Below are 21,789 nucleotides of genomic sequence, written 5' to 3' on the forward strand. Positions count from 1 at the left end.
TTATATCAACAGTGGTATATATTTAATAATTTTCAGAATATAAGCTGCATAGCTTTTTAGAATAAAAAATGATATAACCTCAGGTACATGCTTTAGGACACTTGGTTAAACAACAAGCAATCTGTGTCTTTGATGACCACCTCAAAAATGTGGCAAACTTCACAGTGTAACTTGAAAACAGATGTGGAGATAGACAATTATACATCATGGCATATTGTCTACAAAAGAACATTCTGACATTCTGACAACTTAAATAGAACACAGCACACAATTTCAAGTATTCAAGCAGTGTTTTCTGGCCAAGTAAAAACTGTCTAAAAACCGCTGATGTATTTTGACTTGGGGGGAGGGGGGGGGGGGGGGGCGGAATGTAGCTGCTTATTTTTCCTAAAGACAGCATTTTTTTTTTTTCCAGAATGGGACTGGCTCAGTCCAGCTTAAAAGCATTGGAGGAATAGCTATTCCTCTTGTTAAGAAAAAAAAAAAAAAAAGAAAAAAAATCCTAAAGAAATAAATACAACAACAGGGGTGGGCTGTGCACTAGGAGGATGAAATAATCAAAGGGAAAATCAGCTTCCCATCATTGCATAGTCTCCTGAAGCAGCAAATGTGAAAGACAACATGGAAAAGCTACTTCCTTTTCCCATCACCCAAGGGTCAGGGTCATTTTTCTGACCACCTGGGCCCCTTGACAGAGTGGTTGCTTTCTGAGAACCCCTATAATGCAACCTACATACCCTCCAAAAGAAGGTAGTTCCCATCACATGAAGCACAATGAGAAAAGATACACACTTAGGACTCCACAAAGCTGCAGTTGTCTCAGCCTCCTGATATCACTTGGATACACATTATGGGCTTGGCTAGGTGGAGCCTTAGAGCAGAGTCAGAAGGGGAGTTGTCTTTAGTCCTTTGTCCAAAGGACTGGGACAATCCTAATTCTAGCAGCTGCTATCGGTAGGTGTTCAGGGCTCCTGCAAGAGGGAAAAAGTAGCTGGTCCCAGGTCTCCTCTTAGGCCAGGGCTTCCGACACCAGACACTTGCTGCTGCTATTCCTTCATTGACCCAGATTTCTTACAACTATAACCCAGGCAAAGAAGGGAGCCCCAGGCTTGCTCTAGCTCTGAAAGCACATTATAAAATAAAATGTACATTGTAATAAAAACTTTCTGTAGCTAATAAGTGAATTTTTATCAATCAGATCAAAAGCACTTGTCCAAAAGAGGGAGCACCTAGCCAGAGACGCCACAGTCTGACCGTGGTTTAAAGTCTCACTTTAGATTGTTCCTTCTCTACAGGTGATCGGAGGCTGCCACCAACTCAAACCACTGCCTCAGAGCATCGCTGAGTGTCTCAGGGAGGGCATTCACATCGCGAAGAATGATGTAGAATGGGAATGGGAACTCTTCCATGTATGATCGGATTTCGGGCATCTCTCCAGGTCCTTTAAATATTGGCACTTTAATATCCAAGATAGAATCCTGTCAACAGAAAACATTTTGATATAAAAGAAAAACCAAACCAGTATCCTTGGCTAGCTTTTCTCTGATCTCTTTTGCTAACAGTTTTTACGTCTCCTATAATCTAACTCCTACATATAAAATTAGCTTTTATTACCAAGGAACAATTTTCAGAACTCTTACTGAGGCAGCCGATCTCTTTCTGAGCACTCTTTGAGGGAATATGGGCATTAAAAGGGATAAAAGGGCAGACAAGAAAACCCAAATTTCCTATAAGGATATTATCCCATTTTCTACATGGAGTAATTCACAAGTCTTCCAACTTGTTATCCAGGCCTTAATGTGACTTGTAGAGACAATGCTTCCCCTGGAACAGAACTGCCCTGTGGGTATCTTTCACTTAGCAACCGCTGCACCCTGCTCTGAGAAGGGCACAGCTATGAAGTAATTGGAATGGGCTGGGGCTGGTCTACAGTTTCAAGTGGATAAGGCCTATTATCAAGGGCTGCAGTACCTACAAGGAGACAGTGCAGAGGGAAAGGATGACTCACGAGAGTAGGAGATGGCACAGAAAGGGTAGTCTCTGGAATCTGAATTCTGGCTTTCCTACTCATTACCTATAATAACCTGTGTTTATGTCTTTCACTGCAAAGTGGGAAAAATGATCCCTACCTCACTGGGTTATTCACCAAAAAAAAGCGCCTAGAAGAGTGACCAACAGAACATTAGGGGTGATGATGGTGTGACTTAGGCCATATTTCATCAGATAGGACAGGCTGAAGGGAATCCCCACTTTAACCCCAGAAAAGCAACTTTTAGTAACACTTACCCGTGAACTGGGATTGTCCAATACAACAAAAATGACAAAGATGTTAGCATTCCGGGCGGCCTGGACTGCTGCCAGTACTCTGTCTTTACCCTCGAGGAAAAGGCCACGTCCATCAGAGACCACCAGGAGGAGTTGTGCGGTTTCTAAAGTGGAACATATAGTAGGAGAGGAAACAGGGAACAAAACAAAAATCCCACTTTTAACAACTCAAATCTACTTGAAGACAAATTAGTGTAGCCTTTCTCTATACTATTAACCAAAGAGATGTCCAAAACCAATGAATTCTGGACATAAACAAAAGGGACCTAAGTCTATCACTTCAGACCCTCCAGTGGGACAAAGGCTGCACAAAGACATATGAAGCTTCTGTCAATAAAACAATTTCTCTGTCACATTAGATTAATTTCATTATAGCAGTAACAAAACATATTTATGGCTATAAAGTATAAACATAGCAGTATTGAGGGGTGCCTGGGTTGCTTAGTTGATTAAGCACCCTGCTCTTGGGCAGCCCCGGTGGCCCAGCGGTTTAGTACCGCCTTCAGCCTGGGGTGTGATCCTGGAGACCCAGGATCAAGTCCCATGTCAGGCTCCCTGCATGGAGCCTGCTTCTCCCTCTGCCTGTGTCTCTGCCTCTCTCTCTCTCTCTCTCTCTCTCTGTCTGTCATGAATAAATGAACACAATCTTTAAAAAAAAAAAAAAAAGCATCCTACTCTTGATTTCAGCTCAGATTATCTCAGGGTCGTGAGATGAAGCCCCATTTTGGGCTCCACACTGGCATGGAGCCTGCTTAAGATTCCCTCTGGTCATGAGTATAGTGGGATGAAGCAAGCAGCTTGTGAATGTACATAACAGAAAAGTATTTTGTTAATAAAAATTAAAAACTGCAGCTCACCTGGACTGGTGTTCTGTGAGGGCTGCTGAGCAGCTGCAAACATGCTGGCTACGGACTCCAGAAACTAAACCAGAACCAGAGACAGGCCATTAGAAAACTACTGAAATTCTCTTCTTTGTTGCAGAGACTGAAATTACTCCTAACTCTTAAGTGATAATCAAATAACCTTCTCAGATATATAGGCAATCACACTGCCCCTTCAAGCCACCTGTACTGGGGACCAATGACTCGCACTGTTGGCATCTATCCTTGGGTAGTGGCATTCTCCAGCACAGACCTGCATCTCTAGCATACACGCTATTAGTGTTCTCTAACACACCCTAGAGGAAAAAAAACACTTCCCTTGGGGGATAAAGATAAGACATCAAAAATGCCCCCAAATGAACAAAACAGTTGTCTTCTTTCGGAAGAAAATAATTGAGTAGAAAAAGGCAAGAAAACATACAATCTCTAGTGCAACATAATAAAAATAGGTTAAATCAAGGCAGATATGAAGAGGACAGAATTATCATCCTATGCTGTTTTGAACTTATGTCATCGTGAGCAAGTCATTGGTTTATTTTACATTATTTCTTCTCTAGACTAAATGGGGGAGAAAAATTGGCCGAATTAGAGTACAGGAAGATGGTTTATTTTTGCAAAAGTCCCTAATCTCTCAAAAAACAGGGAGCAAGAGAATTAGTGACACAAAGTCAAGCAATCTTTGGGGAACTGAGAAAAAGAAGTCATGCCCTATTTGCTAATGGGTGCAAATAAGTTTTTATTCCCATGGTAAATAGGCTAAAGTCTAGAACTATTCTGCATTGGAAATTTTACCTGTCCTAAAACCGTACTGGGGAGGAAGAGAATGCTAAAAATTATGTCTCTGGGGCCCCTGGGTGGCTGAGTCAGTTGAGGTTCTGCCTTAGGCGCAAGTCATAATCCCACGGTTCTGAGATCAAATCCCATGTAGGGCTCCCTGCTTAGTTTCTCTCTCTCTCTCCCTCTCTCTCTCTCTCAATCTGGCCCTTCCCTCACTCATGCTCGCTCAATCAAATAAATGAATAAGACCTTAAAAAAAAAAAAAACCTTTTCTAATTAAAAAAATAAAAATTACGTCTCCCCACACCTGCTTAAGAATGACTGTGCAGAGGATCTTTGATGTCGTCAGCATACCTGAGCAATCTTGGTTTTCTTCTGTTGGAATTTGCAAAGTCGCAGAATCTGGGACCCCGAGGAGTCACTGAACTGTTCATGGAATGGATGTAACAGCTTTACGGACTCTCCAAAACTAGAGAGAGAAAAATGAAATACAGTGGGAGTTATTTTTTGTGTGATCAATGTAACAATAGTTTGATTTTCCTACTGGAATTAAAAGGCACCCTTACCTGCACACAGCAATCTGACCCACTTCCAGGAGTGTAAGAGCATTTCCAATCACAGCCAAAGATTCAAATGCCAGCTATGAAATAGAAAGTTAAGGGTTGAAGCAATCAGAATATCCTCTAGATCAATGCCTCTCAGCTTTTATTATACCAAGAGTCCCAAGGAAAATGGTATTTTTGCAGGGCCCACAGGGAATATCACCATGGCTATTCACAATCAAGCCAGAGGCCATAGTGGCTCAGACCCTGTCAAGTATCACAAATCCTGAAACCCAGAATCTATTACACTAGTAGCAAAGGTCTTCTCTAGACATCATCTCATAAAAGTGATCCTAAGAGATTTGGTCCATAAAATTTTTAGAATTTTTCCCTTTGGGGGGTGGGGGTGGAGGGTAGGGCAGGAAGACTACATAAAAAGTAATCTCTTATGGCTACAAGATTCTAAAAACCAATTTATTTTAACCCATATGTAAATGATATCATAATTTTAGAATTTAAATCTCACTAAAAAGGTGATACTTATAGCAGCTAACATCTACTGAACACATATCAAGTGCTAGGCATTAAACTGAGTACATACTTCATTTTAATTTTCACAACTCTGCATATAATAGATACTATTTCAATTCTCATTTTTCAGAAGATGAAACTGACAGCAAATAAATCACCCAACATCATTAGGAAAAAGTGAGGAGCCTGGATTTGAACCTTTTTCAAGGGAACATATATAGAGATTTAGGTTGTTCATTGGTTCATTCTAGGTAATAGCATCAATGCAAAAACCATCAGTCTTCAGTGTCCATAATGGTGATATCCTAATTCAGGCCCTTAATCCATATGTATACTAGGGGCACCTGGGTAGCTCAGATTGTTAAGTGTCTGCCTTTGGCTCAGGTTATGATCTCTGTGTCCTGGGATGGAGCCCTGCATCGGGTTTCCTGCTCAGTAGAGAAGTCTGCTTCTCTCCCTCTACTGCCCCTCCCTCCCACTTGTGCGTGTGCTTGCTTTTTTTTTTTTTTTTTGAATCTTAAAAAACAAAAAAACCCTTGTGACTAAGAGAGCACTAACTCCAGATAATTTCAGACTTAGAGAAATACACTGAACACTTAAAAAAAAAAATCAATGATAGATATGTTGTTGTACAAGGTCATAAAAGATAGTTTAATAGTACGTTGCATTTTGTGGAAAATAAACATTGTCATAGTTACTCTTCTGTGGCTAGACAGGAGCATAGCAAGGTTAAAAAGAACAAGTGGGGTCCCTAGGTGGCTTGGTGGTTTAGCGCCTGCCTTCGGCCCAGGGCGCAATCCTGGAGACCTGGGATCAAGTCCCGCATCAGGCTCCCTGTACGAAGCCTGCCCCCTCACCCTGTGTGTGTCTCTCTCATGAATGAATGAATGAATAAACAAACTTAACAGGCCTCCAACAGTAAGGGACCAAATTATTTTGAGACATCCTAAATCTGCCTTTTTAACTTCTTTTAAAAATTTGAGGTCTTCTCAAACATGATATCACATTCTAAGAACAGTAATTGGTATTTCAAAGTGCTTTTTGCCAGAACAATATTTTAATCTTCTAGGTGGCCATGAAGCATGGCTTGGGGTCAATTTCTCATTAAACTAGCACTGTGCTTCCTTACCTGTTTGGTATGGTTGTCCACCATGCTAGAAGAGTCATCAATAGCCAAACAAATCTGATACTGGCGTTTACTGGGCTTGGTCCTTCGAAGCCAAATCTTGTCTTTCCGAAATTGACTAGCAATGTATGGAATGACCTTCCTCATGTTTAGCCGCTTTCCGGTTCGATAGTCTCCTCTATTAAATTTACCCAAATGAGGCAAAGATTAGTTAACAACTGCTCCATCCTCTGATAACTTTTTTTAAAGAATAAAATTACATTGTAATACTTCATAAACAAGAATACCAAATAACCAGTAACCTGGCACACTCAAGTGTCACTGTCAATTGAGAATTGAGGGCAGTCAGAAAAACTGGATATGTATTTGGCAATAATAATTAGGTCCTTCCAGGTAAGCTAAGACACATTTTAAAAATTAGAAAAATAGGGCAGCCCAGGTGGCTCAGTGGTTTAGCGCCACCTTTGGCCCAGGGTGTGATCCTGAAGACCTGAGATTGAGTCCCACGTCGGGCTCCCTGCATGGAGCCTGCTTCTCCCTCTGCCTGTGTCTCTGCCTCTCTCTCCACACACCCCCCTCCCGCCCACCGTGTGTCTCTCATGAATAAATAAATAAAATCTTTAAAAAAAAAAATTAGAAAAATATGTTTGTGCTGATTAAATCTTGGATTCTTTTCTGTTCTGAAATTGTCAGTCTGGATAAATCTTTGAAAAGATCTAAGTGAGTAACACATGCAGCAAGCCTACACACCCATCTAAAGGCTCAGCCAATTTTCCCATCAGATGTTAATAAATCAAAGGAACTGTAGTCATACCAAACTTAAAAGACACTTTTTAGAGGTAACATGAAAAAAGGTATAGAATAACATACTGGTGCCTATGCAGCACAAATGGCCACCACAAGCCAGTACTGTAAGTGGTTAAGGGCTGAGCTCAATAGAAAGGGTGACAATGCCATCTTTTCAGGGCACTATGAGTGAGTCCAATGGAGAAGACTTACTTCAGCTTGGCTGCCTGGGTAGGCTCTAATATGAGGCGAAGCTGTTCACACAACTGCTGTGAAAGAGGCGCAGTTAAGGCCAGGTAACTCTGCCACATCTCAGCTGCAGCCTTTTCCTGTGACAATAACGTGGAAGTTACCCACAGAATGTCAGAGCCAGCCAAAGTCATTACAGCAAGAGGACACTTGAAGCAGAGCAGTACAAAATGACCTGCATGAACCTGGTCCACAGAAGCTAACTCAAAAGGTTCTCTTAGCAAGCTGCCATCTAGTTCATATCCTTAAAAATGTCTCCTCTTCTACCAAACCCACAACCCTCGGTTCCAAAAGAGAAAGAATGAAAATGGCAGAAAATACTGGAATTCATGCCCAAATCAACACTTTATTCTCACTACTTATGAAGCCTATAACCTGTATGCTTCATGTGGCTAGGGAGCTGTGGATGGATATTATGGTGCTATAAGATCCAGCCACATAATCATGGGCTCTCGGGAGTCATGTTTCAAAAGCAAAAGCAATGAGTGCAAATATCTTAACAGTGTGCTTATTGCCTAGACACAAAGCTCCAACTATGGCAGAGCCCTCCTACAGGTCTGTAGGGTGAATGAGGATAGTGGCTGCAAAATATAAACATGTACACATACAGTAAATTTAGGATGCCAAGTCATTAAAAATGAAGCTTCTGACTTAATGCTGACACATTAAGTCAGCCAGCAACATTCCAGGTGGCCTATTCTGTTAATGACACATTTTGCCTCATTTTTCAACCAATGTCATATCTGTTTTATCTATTATATACAGTAAGTAATGGAAATGAAAGGAAATAAACAGGGACGTCTGGATGGCTCAGCAGCTGAGCATACCTGAGCTAAAGCTCAGGTCCTGATCCTGGAATCCAGGATCGAGTCCCACCATCAGGCTCCTTGTGGGGAGCTTGCTTCTCCCTCTGCCTATGTCTATGCCTCTCTCTTTCTGTGTTTCTCATGAATAAATAAATAAAATATTTTTAAAAAGACTTTTTTAGGGACAGCCTGGGTGGCTCAGCAGTTAGTGCTGCCTTCAGCTCAGGGCGTGATCCTGGAGACCCAGGATTGAGTCTCACCCACGTCAGGCTCTCTGCAGGGAGCCTGTTTCTCCCTCCGCCTGTGTCTCTGCCTCTCTCTCTATGTGTGTGTGTGTGTGTGTGTGTCTCATGAAGAAATAAATAGTCTTTAAAAAAATAAAAAAATAAAGACTTTTCAGTTTATTTATTTTTTTGACTTTTCAGTTTAAAAAAAAAGGAAATAAATACATCAGCTTCTCTGTTTTAATTAAGCTACATATCTAGTGGCAAAGTAGGCAGAAAGCAATGGATAGGCTTAGGCTTCAGACTGTAATTATAGCCTCCATCCTCACTCTTGTACAAGGGTGATGGGTGCTAAGAACCTGTTGAGCTTGCTGTATCTATTTAAAAAAAAAAAAAAAATCAAGATATCTTATGAAAAGACCAGTGACTTACTTCTTCTGGGTTTCCAGACTCATGTGGCTGCCACATTTCCAGCTGTCTCTCCAGTTCCTGTCTTAGCTCGCTGATATCTTTTAAAAAGGGCTAAGAAGAAAAAGCCACAGGTAAGAGGCAGTCTAGGGTGAAATCACCAACTCATTATCACTGGCTGCCTTCTTCCCAGCAGTATGAACTCCAAATACATAACATGAGAAACAAAACTTAAGCAAATTTAATGGCACAATAAGAAGATGCCAGGTAACTAGTCTTCTTCCCATTTTGTGAAGACAAGATAAAGGAAATCTTACCATTTACAAGAAATATATACAGCAAAATAAAAACCAAAGGTATTAGTATCAGAATGTTCTTTGATTTATCGAGACTGCTATTAAATCAAATGATTAGGGAAAACAACTCCGTTAAATCTGCTTTCCCTAAGGATTCTTGCTACTTCACCAGCAAAAGCTATAAATTGTCCCTACAGGATTCTCACACAAGGATGCTGGACATGAGAAGAGTAGATCTGAGAACCTGAAGCTGGAGGACCAGACCCACCAGCACAGCCAGGTCAGGACAGATAATCCATCAGGACCCTGGGATTGACTGCTGGAAGAGTGTTATCTATTTAGAGAGAACTGTCACAAAGAGTTCTAAAAACTTTGATAAGATACTCGCAACAATGAGATATTCCATGAAGTTCTAAAGACAAACATTTAAAAGCAGTTTATAACTACATTTTGTTAACTTATTAAAGTAGTAATCTGTGAAAATTTTAGTACCTGGAAAACTGTGTCCATGAGGAACTGATGGGCTGTGTGAATGGTCGAATCTCGGCTTCTCTCTGGTTTCTCATTCTCTGTCTCCTCCTGTGATACGTCAGTCCTGGGATCTTGGTCTTCTTCTGTTTTAACAGCTTGAGTCTCCACCTCCATCTCATCAAAGCCTATTTGCATTTAAGAGAGTTTTACTTACCATAATATTACAAAAAGACCCTTTGCAATTACCTGCCAATCCTAATAATTACTCAAACCTCACTCCTTCACTCCTCAGAAAATTTCCACATATTCTTTCTCTTTGGGTCAGTCACTGCCAATTCTTAGTCCATTAAGCTCCCCTCCTCCCCACTGCAATGTCAAAGGCGGCTGTTCTACAAAGAGAAGTAGGGGAGACTCCGAATTACCCTGATAAGCCTTGTAAAACTGTGTGATTCTTTAAACTACATGCATATAGACCTCGGATAAAAATAAAAACTAAAAGTCACATTCCATTCTAAAGATGAGAAAACTGAGGCAAAGAATATATACTCAACAAACATATTTCCTCAACCAATAATGTGAAGAAGAGGCAAAGTCTGGATTCTGAATTTTCATCAGAGCTATGCCATTCCCACTGTTATATAATGGCTGGGCAGTCATAGTTCTAAAACCCGAGAGGACAAGAAGAAGGCAGAAAAAAAAAAGGCCCTTGAATTGGGTAGGTTCTTTTGAATTTGCATTTATTCCACCACTGATAAAGTTATTTTTTAATGTGTTAAATGTATGTCTTCTTTTCTTTTTTTTAATAAGTTGTCTAGTAATAATACTTGGTCAACTATATTTAAGACATTTGGTTACTTTTTCTTTTTTTTGTTGTTTTAATTTTTATTTATTTATGATAGTCACAAAGAGAGAGAGAGAGAGAGAGAGAGACGCAGAGACATAGGCAGAGGGAGAAGCAGGCTCCATGCACCGGGAGCCCGACGTGGGACTTGATCCCGGGTCTCCAGGATCGCGCCCTGGGCCAAAGGCAAGCGCTAAACCGCTTCGCCACCCAGGGATCCCTGGTTACTTTTTCATATGCATTTTCCCCATTCTATTTCTTTAAATATTTTTACTGTATCTTATGCTAATAGTCTATATTTTTATATAATTGAAAACATTTCTCTAATAATCAAGAGTGTATCTTCTGATCATAGCTGAATTAAGTATACTATTTTGTTTCCTATATATTTTTTAAAAAACTGGTGGCCTGAAACTCAGGTTTCTGAGGTGTCCTTGAAGGATACTGTCTACAACACCACCCCACTTAAAAAAAATATATATTTATTTTATTCATGAGAGACAGAGAGAGAGAGAAAAGCAGAGACACAGGCAGAGGGAGAAGCAGGCTTCCCACAAGGGAAGGAGCCTAATGTGAGACTCGATCCTGGACCCCAGGATTATGCCCTGAGCCAAAGGGCATATTCACTTACTGAGCCACCTCAACCACTGAGCCACCCAGGTGTCCCACAACTCCACCTTTTGACTCGGAAGTGAAATATAGTGAAATTATCATAGGCAAATAAGTACCTAGACCATGGTTTAGGATACGGGAAAACAAGCCAGATCAGACTACAGAACACCAGAAGTGATTTCTCCAAGTCAGAAAGCTCAGAAGGGATTCGTTCACTGTAGGACTCACCCGGCGTGGTCCCTGACTTGACCTTCTCTGGTTTCAGCTGCTCTATGTCTGCTGCTCGGAGCTCCTCCTCCTTCTCTGTGTCCAGGAAGGTATCCTCCACCTCCTCTTCCTGATCCCTCCTGGAATCTTCTGTAGACTGTTGCTGTTGCTCCTTGCTTGCCACATCTGCCAATAAAGCATACAAATACATAGAAGCCTAGGTCTTTGTAGAACAAAGTAATCATGAGTGGGTGTAGTTTGTCCTTTTTAGCTTCCAAGGTTTTATTCATGCTGGTTCTCCCGCTGACCAACTATGTGCCATGAACACAGTGCTTGGCTTTTCTGTGCCCCGGAAGCTCTACTGACCTACTGATGTCACTACCTATTCTCTACCACAAAAGTAGGATGCTTAACTAGGTTTTTACTGCTATTACAAGAGATTGAACTAGAATAAACAGGCTGGACAGATGACTCAGCAGTTAATGGAATTAACCATTATGTGCTCCATTAACCATTATGAGTGAAGAAACTATAATGATTAAGAGTATAACACAGGACACAGAAGAACCAACACTGAGACTAGCATTGTGATTTGGACAAGTTCTTAAACTTGTCTGGCTTCAGTATCCTCATCTATGAGGTGGAAATATCATAGCCCAGGGATGCCTGGGTGGCTCAGTGGTTGAGCACCTGCCTTCGGCCCAGGGAGTAATTCTGGAGTCCCGGGATCAAGTCCCACTTTGCGCTTCCTGCATGGAGCCTACTTCTCCCTGTGTCTCTGCTGCTCTGTTTGTCTCTCATGAATAAATAAATAAAATCTTAAAAAAAAAAAATCATAGCTCATTAAGATTATTGGAAAAATTTCATGATCATTCAACAGACCGAAGAGTGGTACAAAGTAAAGGCTCAATTCATGGTAGCAATGATTATTACTGCTTTATTTTTCTAAAAAGTGAAGTCAGAAAAGTAACTCATGGTAGAGCAATCATTTCTGAAACTATGTTCATGGATAAGTATCATGAACACTAAATTTTGCATATTAGGAATAAAACACTAAAAAGTCACCAAGAGAACTAGAAGGAGAGACTAAAACTGGTCACTCCCTTGTGATTTTCTTCCTCTTTTCACTTACGAAAAAAACATACACTTCTAGTTCACACCTCCTGCCATTGTAGGAGTGACCTCACAGTGACCAAGAAGCAATATGTCCAGTACTCAGAAACCCTGAAACTAGTGCTAGGTTTGGATGTGGCCAAATGTTATCATGGATATTAAAAGACTTATCCCAGACCCCGAAACCCTGAACACTTGCACTTGCTGCAGATATCGTTTTAGACCCAAACCAAACTGTATTCCTGCATAATTCTTATTAGAGAGAAAATAGTTCAAAAAAGCCATTCCCACCCCTAAGATGAATTTATTTATCTGCTGGGCACAGAGTCATACAGCCTAGTCTCACAGAGAACTCAGCAAAGGAAAAGCCTTCTCTGAACCATACCATACATCTGTGCATCATAGGGGTCGCTGCCTTGCTTAATGTGCTCAAAGGCATCTGCGTCTTCTGCCTGCGGCTGGGGCTGGGCTGGCCCCTGCTCAGTGTGGTTCTCCATATCCACAGTCTTCAGCCGCTTATGCACATGCTCACTGTGATCACCCATGGAGCGTTCATTGTCGGCCTGTCCAGGTTTCCTCTTGAAACTCTGTGGGAAATAGGAAATTCACTAGAGTTTTGTCTATACTGGCAAAAAAGACTTAACATACCTAATAAAGTTAACCAGCCCCCTATGGATGGGCAACCACAGAAAAATAGAATTCAATGCAGCTGTTAAAAAGAATGGGCTGATCTCCAGACAAAAAGTATAGATCTGTATGATAGACTTTAGATCTGAAATAAAAGGAAGAAACACATCCATACTTAAGTTACATACACAAAAGTACATGTAAAACAAGAAAAAACTGTTGGCAACAATTTATTCTTATGTGGCTTAAAGACAGGAATAAGATGGAAGCTTTTTAGGGGATTGCTTTTTATATATGAATTTCATTTCATGTACATGAATTATATCCCGTTAAAAAAAAAAAAAACCAAGAAACCCTAATTTTTAGGGTCACCCATGGGACTCAGTCAGCTGAACATCTGACTCTTGATTTTGGCTCAGGTCATGATCTCAGGGTCATAAGATCGAGCACCACATCAGGCTCCAAACTGGACTCAGTGCTGTGGGCACAGGGTCCACTTGGGATTCTCTCTCTGCCCCTTCCCCCACTCATGCTTGTGCTCTCTCAATAAATAAATAAATGAACTTTTTAAAAACCCTTATTTTTAAAACACAAAAAAGTGGGACAGTGGAAAAAAAGACTGGCTAGTACTAGGCAACAACAGCCAACACTTGGCTCTTAGGCTGTGTAAAGGAATAGGGAAAGTGTGTGTGTGTACACACACCCCCATGGGGAAGGAACCTGGGGTCCTGATATGCTTGCTATAGCCACCATCATGTTTGGTGAGACAGCAAAGCCTGGGAGCTTGGCTGTTTTTAAACCACCACACTCGGGATCCCTGGGTGGCGCAGCGGTTTGGCGCCTGCCTTTGGCCCGGGGCGCGATCCTGGAGACCCGGGATCGAATCCCACATCGGGCTCCCGGTGCATGGAGCCTGCTTCTCCCTCTGCCTATGTCTCTGCTTCTCTCTCTCTCACTGTGTGCCTATCATAAATAAATAAATAAAAAAATTAAAAAAAATAAAAATAAAAAAAAAAAATAAACCACCACACTCAGGGCATCTTTTCACACATAGCCTGCACCCAAGTTCAGCAGAAGAGGGACAGAGACCTGTGTGTTTTTCCTGGTCTGTTTCTGGGAAGCCAACCGAGCGATGAAGTTGGATTCATGGCCTTCTGCCTGATTTGCATCCGCAGCTCCACTTCCGTGTTCCTATGAAATCCAAGCGACGAGAGAATGAAAGTGGAAGATGCCGTATGAGCACCTGGCTACTGTGCTGTTTTATGTGCAGTTTCTCTATTATTTTCCTCTCAGAGTCAAAACAATACACCTGCCTCCCTGGTCCAGAACTCACCTATGACTAAGGCCTAGCCTGTGGGCAAAATTAAGAGCATCTAAATCCAGATAGGTCACCCTCTTGAGGGACTTCACTGTGTAAGGCTGATTAGTTCCTTGTTTCCAGAACGGTAATGGCTTACTCTGAAGGCAGGAAAGACCTCTACAAGAATCCAGGCTCTGACATTTACCAGCTGTGCACCCTTGAAATGGTCATTTCACTTTACTGTGGCTTATTTAGATCAAATATAAAATGGAGAGAGTAGTAACGATAATCAGCAGTCTTAGAGAACTATTATGAGGATTTGAAGTAATAAAAATCCTTAGCACCTACCTAAATGGGTGCTCAATAAATGGGGGGTGGGCAGTACAAGAAGTATAAGTAAGTGTTGTTACTGGTGAGAAAACTGGGTTCAAAGAGCTTGAACAAGATGTCCAGAGTCACCACTGTAAGTAGCAGGTCCTCTCTTTCCATAGCATATAAGTGGCCTGAACTGTGGTCCATATAGAGAGCAATCACTCTAGCTAAAGGAACAAAGAAGTGCTTTGCTTTTTTAAAAAAAAAACCTTAAGAGCAGTGCCTAAGTGGCTCAGTCATGATCTCAGGGTTGTAAGATCAAGCTCCAGGTTGGGTTCTGTGCTGGGTATGGAGCCTGCTTAGGATTTTGTCTCCCTTTCCCTCTGCCTCTCCCCCTCCACTGATGTACTCACTCTTTCTTAAAAACAAACACAAAACCTTTAGAGCCCGGTGAACAGCAAGGAAATACTATTAAAAGGCAGATTACTGCCTCTTGAAGACTAAAGTCTAAATTCAACCTTCCTTTACTTGGAAGCTTTCTAAAAATTAACACCAACTGGAGTATCCCATGATGTACTACCAGCCTAATAGCTTTTTCTCATTAAGCACAATACTTATATACAGCATGTAGCAAATATTCTAGGGTTTGTTCTGAGAGCCATATAAAAGTGCATATCTGAATCATTTTCTTAAAGAATGGAAGATCATCTTTTAGATGTTAAGAGAACATCACATATACACCAACTACTTCTAAACAGATGGTGGTTTCATCCAGGGGAAAGAGACCCTCTAGAGGCAGCTGGCCCAGGCAGTGAGGGCCTATTACCTCCTTCCCCTGCTCCTTCTCAGGCGCAGTCCCAGCCAGCTCCACAGCTTGTGCACTCTGCACACTCTCCAACCCAGTCTGTCCGCAAGAGTCATGCTCTTTCCTCTCCGTGGCCTCTGGCACCTGTTCCTCTGTGTCAGAATTCTCTCTGCCTTCTTCTTCCTGTTTTTGCAGGGTAAGCAAACACCACATTAAAATACTCTGAAGGAAGAGTATGAGGCAGTGGGGTGAGGGGTGGATCCTGCAACAATAAGATACCCCATTCCTCACCATGGGGAGTCTGCAGGGTTATTAGCCAGAAAGGGTCTTAAACAGAAACTTAAAGCTGCTCAGCAGCGCCACCTGGTGATAGAGAAGTATCCTAAAAGATTCTGATCGGAATATAGTAACCTCTCTTTGCTATTATTTTTACTTGAGACAAGCCAGACACTACACAATACCTGGGGCTGGAGACCTTGGTCAACAGGAACACCATTCTCTGCACTTCCCTTACTGGCTTCCTCGTCCTTGTCTTCCAGAGACTGCTGCTCATCCTCTGAGTTTTCTTCAGGATGTTCAGTATCTTTGTCTTGGCCGTCAGTTCCCGTGTCCATCTCTTCCTCCTCCTCGCCCTTTTCCTCTTCACTGGGGCCTTCCTCAGGCTTATGTTGGCCCTGCCCTTCACTGTGGTCAGCCTCGATCTCTTCCTTTATTTCCTCAGCTTCATGACCTGCTTCTTCAGTATCCATTGGTTTTTCTTTAATTTCCAAAGGATTTTCTTCTGGATACAACAAAAGTAAGAAACACAGAATTTAACACAACTTAACATGGGATTGAGTTACATAAGCTTTTTGTTATTACTCTTGAACCAGGAATTGGCACACTATGGCCCAAGGGCCAAATAGGGCCCACGTGTCTCTGTAAATAAAGTTTTATTGGAATACAGCCACATCTATTTGCTTACTTATGTGTTTAGCCTGCCTACTCTGTGTTGCCTATGGCTGCTTTCACACTACTATAAAAGCAGAATGGAGGTTTTGCAACCCCTGTCGCAGCTTATGGCCTATAAAGTATGATACATTTATTATCTGACCCTTACAGAAAAAGTTTGCCCACCTCTGCTCTAAAACACTGTATGTTACATATAATTGTCTGGATGGTGCATTTCATTTTTTTTTTTAAGATTTTATTTATTTATTCATGAGAGACACACACAGAGAGAGGTAGAGACACAGGCAGAAGGAGAAGCAGGCTCCATGCAGGGAGCCCGATGTGGGACTCAATCCTGGGTCTCCAGGATCAGGCCCCGGGCTGAAGGCAGCACTAAACCACTGAGACACCCGGGCTGCCCTACATGGTGCATTTCATTAAAAGATTCTAAGTAATCTACCAAAAAAATCCTAAAAGCCAGCACAAAAGGAATATTTTGGACCAAAGATGGGCAATGATGTTTTACCCTTGACAATAACTGGTAGACAGACTTTTTTTATCATACACAGAAAATACAACATATGTTCAATGGAAACATTCCTATTTGGAAAAGTTTTGTTTATTAAAAGCATGTTCCTATACTTTGGACACTTCAGAAATCACAGCTAAATAATTTTTTAAAATAATTGCTTCTGGGGGATCCCTGGGTGGCTCAGCGGTTTAGTGCCTGCCTTCAGTCCGGGATGTTATCCTGGAGACCCGGGATCGAGTCCCACATCAGGTTCCTGTGTGGAGCCTGCCTCTCCCTCTGCCTGTGTCTCTGCCTCTCTCTCTCTGTCTCTGTCTCTCTTATGAATAAATAAAATCTTTAAAAAAAATTGCTTCTTAGTTTATATACACAATTGTCTACATCTTGAATTTAAGGTTGATGTCAGAATCCAAAATTATATGGTAGTGAAATGGTCTCAGAAGTAGCAACTTATATAGTGCTAAATAAGTCAGCTAGAATTTTTTTAAGTAGGCTCCACACCTTGCATAGAGCCCAACGTGGGGCTGAATTTAGGACCCTGATATCAATACCTGAGCTGAGATCAAGAGTCGCACACTTAACTGACTGAGCTGCTCATGTGCCCCAAAAGTCAGAGTTTAAATGTAACAAGCCTCACCTTGAGATGTTGGGAAATTTCCTTTAGGTTTCTTAATAAAACTATACAAAAATGGGGGATGGGTGGGTGGGGAGTAAGCTATAGAGAGATTCAGAGAGTGAAGACTTGTTCTTAGGATGAGGAAAGCCTGTTATCAAATTTTCAATCAAATGATTCTGGTTAAATAACAGTTCACAAATCCATTTTTTTAATCATTAAATACTTCAAGCATGGAAAACGCATTTTAAAATTAAAAACCTGGGTAGCCTGGGTGGCTCAGCGGTTTAGTGCCGCCTTCAGCCCAGGGCGTGATCCTGGAGACCTGGGATTGAGTCCCAGGTCAGGCTCCCTGCATGGAACCTGCCTGTGTCTCTGCCTCTTTCTCTGTGTGTCTCTCATGAATAATAAATAAACAAAATCTTTTTAAAAAAATTAAAAAATAAAATTAAAAACCACCTAGATTTAATAGATGTGAACACTGTGCTGTATTTGTATCAAACTTCTGTCACTTGTTTTTAAGAAATAAATGGTTCCGGGTACAACTATATGGATTCTGGATGCCTTTGCCCTTCCTACTTCCTCAAAGGTCACCATAACCTGAAGCTGCTGTGTTTTCTTCCTTTTTGTGTTTTCCTATATTTGATGCACCCATTAATATATAGTATTAAACTTTTACATAAACGTTACCTCTTATTTATTCTTTTATAACTTACTAATTTTTTCCAATATGGGGTTTTAAAAAGTTTAATAACTTTTCTATATATGTAACAGATTTGTTATGAAGCACAGTGAGGCTAGCTTCTATCTGTCTGATTACCCACCATGACTGGGGACTTTCTTTCTATTGTAGGGGCATTTTCCAAACAATACAGTATCAGCTCTCCCTAGGGAACTCACTCAAACTGAACAGCGGATGACAGGCAGATTACTGTCAAGTGCCCTGTGACTTCTCTTGATTATTCAGTTTCATTCCCTGTAACAATGACTTCATATTTCAAATTAAACATGTAACAGATGCACAGCCACCAATAACTGAAACAATCATTTCCCTAAAAAAGCTGTCCCTAAGGCTCCACTAGAGGCCTCATATACTCAGATTTCAGTGTTTACATCAATCCATGAGATGGGGCATCGAGATGGCTGTGAGGAAATGAAGCTTTGTGTGATGAAGGACCACACAGCTACTGCAATGCTAAAACATAGGACAGGAGAGGACATTAATGACAAAAAACCTGCTAGTTTACTTTCACTGTACTCAGCTTAAGCTTTAAGTCTAACTCAGGTGAGAGAAACACTACAGAGAAAAAGCAAACAATTTTCTCAAAGAGGAATTGAGATGACTGGACAAGATTTATGACCTGCCCATGATATGGCATGAAGAAATTGGTTATTGTACATTTTTAGTGAATTCCAACTGGTCTCTTTAGGTTTTGAAAGACATACCTCCTTCTTCATGGTCTGTGTCCTCACCACCGTTCTTGTCTTCACTGTCTAGGTTCAAGTCATCTGGAAGGTCCAAGGCCTCAGGTTCTGGCAGCTTCTCCTGATTGCCATGGTAAGGATCCACCTCATTTTCATCATATTCCCTCTTTGGACAATGGAGAGAACAGGAAAAAATAAATTACAAACTTTTTAAAAAGTAGTATTTGCATATAATTATCTTTAAGCAGCTATGCTGACAGAATACAAAGTCTCTTCTCTAAAATTTCCCCCATACTTCAGAATTTTACAAATGCTTCTAGAAATTTCAAATTTCAAACTTCACTTTCTATGCACGTTCTCCAATGATAAGAGGTACTGTGTTGCTTAATTTCAAGAAAGAAACTAAGGTTTACGAGGAGATATATAGAAAAGAATCACAGAATTTAGCTTTCAAACTCCAGCATGAGCCCAAACAGCATGAAGACTACCTCATTAGTAACCAATAGTTAGATATTTTATGAGGTGTTGAGAGACTTTGTTACACGTTTTATGAGGCAATGGGAAAACAACTGATAACAGGATGAAAATATCTTAAGACTTCCCCAGGAGCTCTGCAGTACAACAGCCCTGGCCTTGAATCAGGGGTAGATCCATTTCATAACCTCATCACCTCATCTATTTGTTCATTAATTTTGTCCTGGCCTTGTCCATCATCAGCAACTTCTTCTTCCTTTTCCTCCTTATCTTGGTTTTTATCTTTGTTTGATTTCCCAGGATCTAAGTTGTCATCTTTGGCAACAAGTCCACAATCTTCCTAAATGTCAGAGGAAGAAAAGGCACAAAATCACAAAATCATTACTCTCAATCTAAGAAACTGCTTTCATGTAGGTTGATTCTATCTAAATTAGTTCTTAGGCATGTACAATTTCTGCCTGTTGGGCCAATCCCATGGAAATATCCAGATGACAGGGTGTCATTTACAACCTAGAAAGAATAGTCTGGCTTTAGCCCAGATGGCAGCAGTAATAGCAGAGGTGTGAACAGTGGGATGGGCCACACTGTGCTGCTGCAGAGTCCCATCCAGCCCGACTTTTCCCAAGCAGGGAGGTGGAGAAGTTCAGTGGCCAACAGCCGAATCAGAACACTTGCATTGAGTCTTAACTTCGCTCTTCCATAATACATGGCCCAGGTTAGGCCATTCTTCTGGCTTGGAATACAATCAAGAAGAGGCAAAAAAGAAGAAGAACAAGAGGGATGAAAGAAAAAAGAAGAAAAACAATGACAGAGAAGAGCAGTAAATAACAGAAAATGGTAACTGGTGGGAACAATGTCTCCTCTCAACCTGGGGACTATAGGATAGGGGGAATCTTTTAATTACCTCATCCATTCCTGGTCCTGTTTCTTCAGTTTTACTGTCTTCTTCCTCCTCCTCTTCTTCCTCATCATCATCACCCCAAAGCCGCTCATCTAGTTTATCAGCTTCCTCACCATTCAGATCGCCCATCTGTTTATCCAGGTCTCCACCATCACTATCTGATTTCCCATCATCCTCTTCTGAAAGGGAAGACACTGAGCTAAGGTAAATCCCCAAACTGGTCCATGTGTGCAGAACAGGGATGGATACACTACCTGGCAAGTGCCCCATCTGAGATTTATTGCTTGCATTTACAGGACTTTGTACAGGCAGATGCCTACTGAAGTAGTCCTACTGTGTTTTGCAAACTATTTGAAGGAAAAAAGAAGTCCATAATACGTGATATTAACAAACAGAAGGTGGTAGAATAGCTGTCAGTGTGTCTACTTCTGGTGCTAGGGGGAATATTCATTATGAGACTCAGCAACTTCACTGGGTTTTGGTTTCTTATCTGTGAAATGAAAGACTTAAACTATATGACTTCCAAGGTTCCTCCCCATTTCTAACACATTATATATACACTTCTATTTCATCCAACATCTAAAATCGTGTGTCTATTTCAATAGAATTTTGTTACCATTGTTTTTGCTCAAGGTCTACTGTGATAAAGGTTATATTCTTTAAAAAAAAATTTTTTTTAAATGTATTTATTCACAAGAGACACAGAGAGAGGCAGCGACAAAGGTAGAGGGAGAAGCTCCCTGTTGGGAGCCTGATGCAGGACTCGATCCCAGGATCCCTGGATCACGACAGAGCCAAGGCAGATGCTCAACCACTGAGCCACCTGGGTGCCCCTAAAGGTTATATTCTTATGTTTCTTAGGCAAGTGTATACTTTTCTACTCTAAGGTCAACTCTCATTTCTGCAATACCTTCACTTACAATAAGACATGATATCTCAAATTACGCTATGGTCAGAAATTTAGGGCAATTGCTGAATTATGGTACAAACCTGTGACAAGTGATAATGTGCTATTAAGAAATCACATTCTCAAATAATTTATAATGATAGGGGAATGCTCATATGTTAAATGAAAAAAGCAAACTGACTATAAAGGACCCTGGGTGGCTCATACGGTTAAACATCTAACTCCTGGTTTCTGGCTCAGGTCATGATCTCAGGGTTGTGGGATCAAGGCTCACATCAGGCTCCACGCTGGACATGGAGCCTGCTTAAGATTCTCTCTCCCTCTCTCTTTGCCCATTCCCCCAGCTCTCTCTCTTCCTATAAAAGGAAAAAAAAAAAAGCCATCTACAGAACTATTTATGGTCTCTGTGTGTATACATATACACACACAATAAATGGAAAGGAATAAAAATTTATTAAGTGGTTTGAGTGGTAAGTCTAAGGGCTACCTATTCACTCCTGCACTCTCGTTCCAAATCATCTATAACAAATGCCTACTACTTTTTTTTTTTTTTTAAGTTGTTTAAAGAAACTACCCTGACCAATTTACTTTTGAGCTGAGAGTCAAGCTCTGTTAGGGATATCTCTTCTTGTTCTTTCAGGCTTCCCTGAAGGGGAAGTCACTATGTCTAGCACAGGAGGCAGCCAAAATACCAATGTCTTGAGTTTACAGAGATGAATCTCCAAAACTGACTATAGACTTCTGCCTCAGTCAAGACAGTGAAGAAATATA

General features: G+C 41.1%; 1 protein-coding gene across 4 annotated transcripts in view; it reads right to left on the reverse strand.

Annotated features, from left to right (window-relative positions):
* The window catches only part of MDN1 (midasin AAA ATPase 1), a 166,613-nt gene continuing 144,824 nt past the window's right edge, over positions 1-21,789 (reverse strand). For 2 of the 4 annotated variants that reach the window (XM_072737323.1, XM_072737313.1), the window contains 17 exons: positions 20,115-20,290; positions 19,407-19,550; positions 18,758-18,902; positions 15,701-16,020; positions 15,261-15,422; positions 13,912-14,013; positions 12,581-12,782; positions 11,104-11,268; positions 9,444-9,607; positions 8,680-8,769; positions 7,182-7,297; positions 6,186-6,360; positions 4,550-4,623; positions 4,338-4,452; positions 3,183-3,246; positions 2,287-2,429; positions 1-1,478 (listed from right to left, as the gene is read on the reverse strand). In XM_072737323.1, coding sequence (XP_072593424.1) covers positions 1,290-1,478; positions 2,287-2,429; positions 3,183-3,246; positions 4,338-4,452; positions 4,550-4,623; positions 6,186-6,360; positions 7,182-7,297; positions 8,680-8,769; positions 9,444-9,607; positions 11,104-11,268; positions 12,581-12,782; positions 13,912-14,013; positions 15,261-15,422; positions 15,701-16,020; positions 18,758-18,902; positions 19,407-19,550; positions 20,115-20,290 — 2,546 coding nt within the window. In that variant the 3' untranslated portion in view covers positions 1-1,289. Of the gene's footprint in view, positions 1,479-2,286; positions 2,430-3,182; positions 3,247-4,337; positions 4,453-4,549; positions 4,624-6,185; positions 6,361-7,181; positions 7,298-8,679; positions 8,770-9,443; positions 9,608-11,103; positions 11,269-12,580; positions 12,783-13,911; positions 14,014-15,260; positions 15,423-15,700; positions 16,021-18,757; positions 18,903-19,406; positions 19,551-20,114; positions 20,291-21,789 lie in introns of those variants that run through there. The other 2 variants (XM_072737331.1, XR_011997104.1) reach the window with 2 other exon arrangements.

This window comes from Vulpes vulpes, chromosome 1 (genome assembly GCF_048418805.1).
Source record: "Vulpes vulpes isolate BD-2025 chromosome 1, VulVul3, whole genome shotgun sequence".
NCBI classification, from domain to species: domain Eukaryota; kingdom Metazoa; phylum Chordata; class Mammalia; order Carnivora; family Canidae; genus Vulpes; species Vulpes vulpes.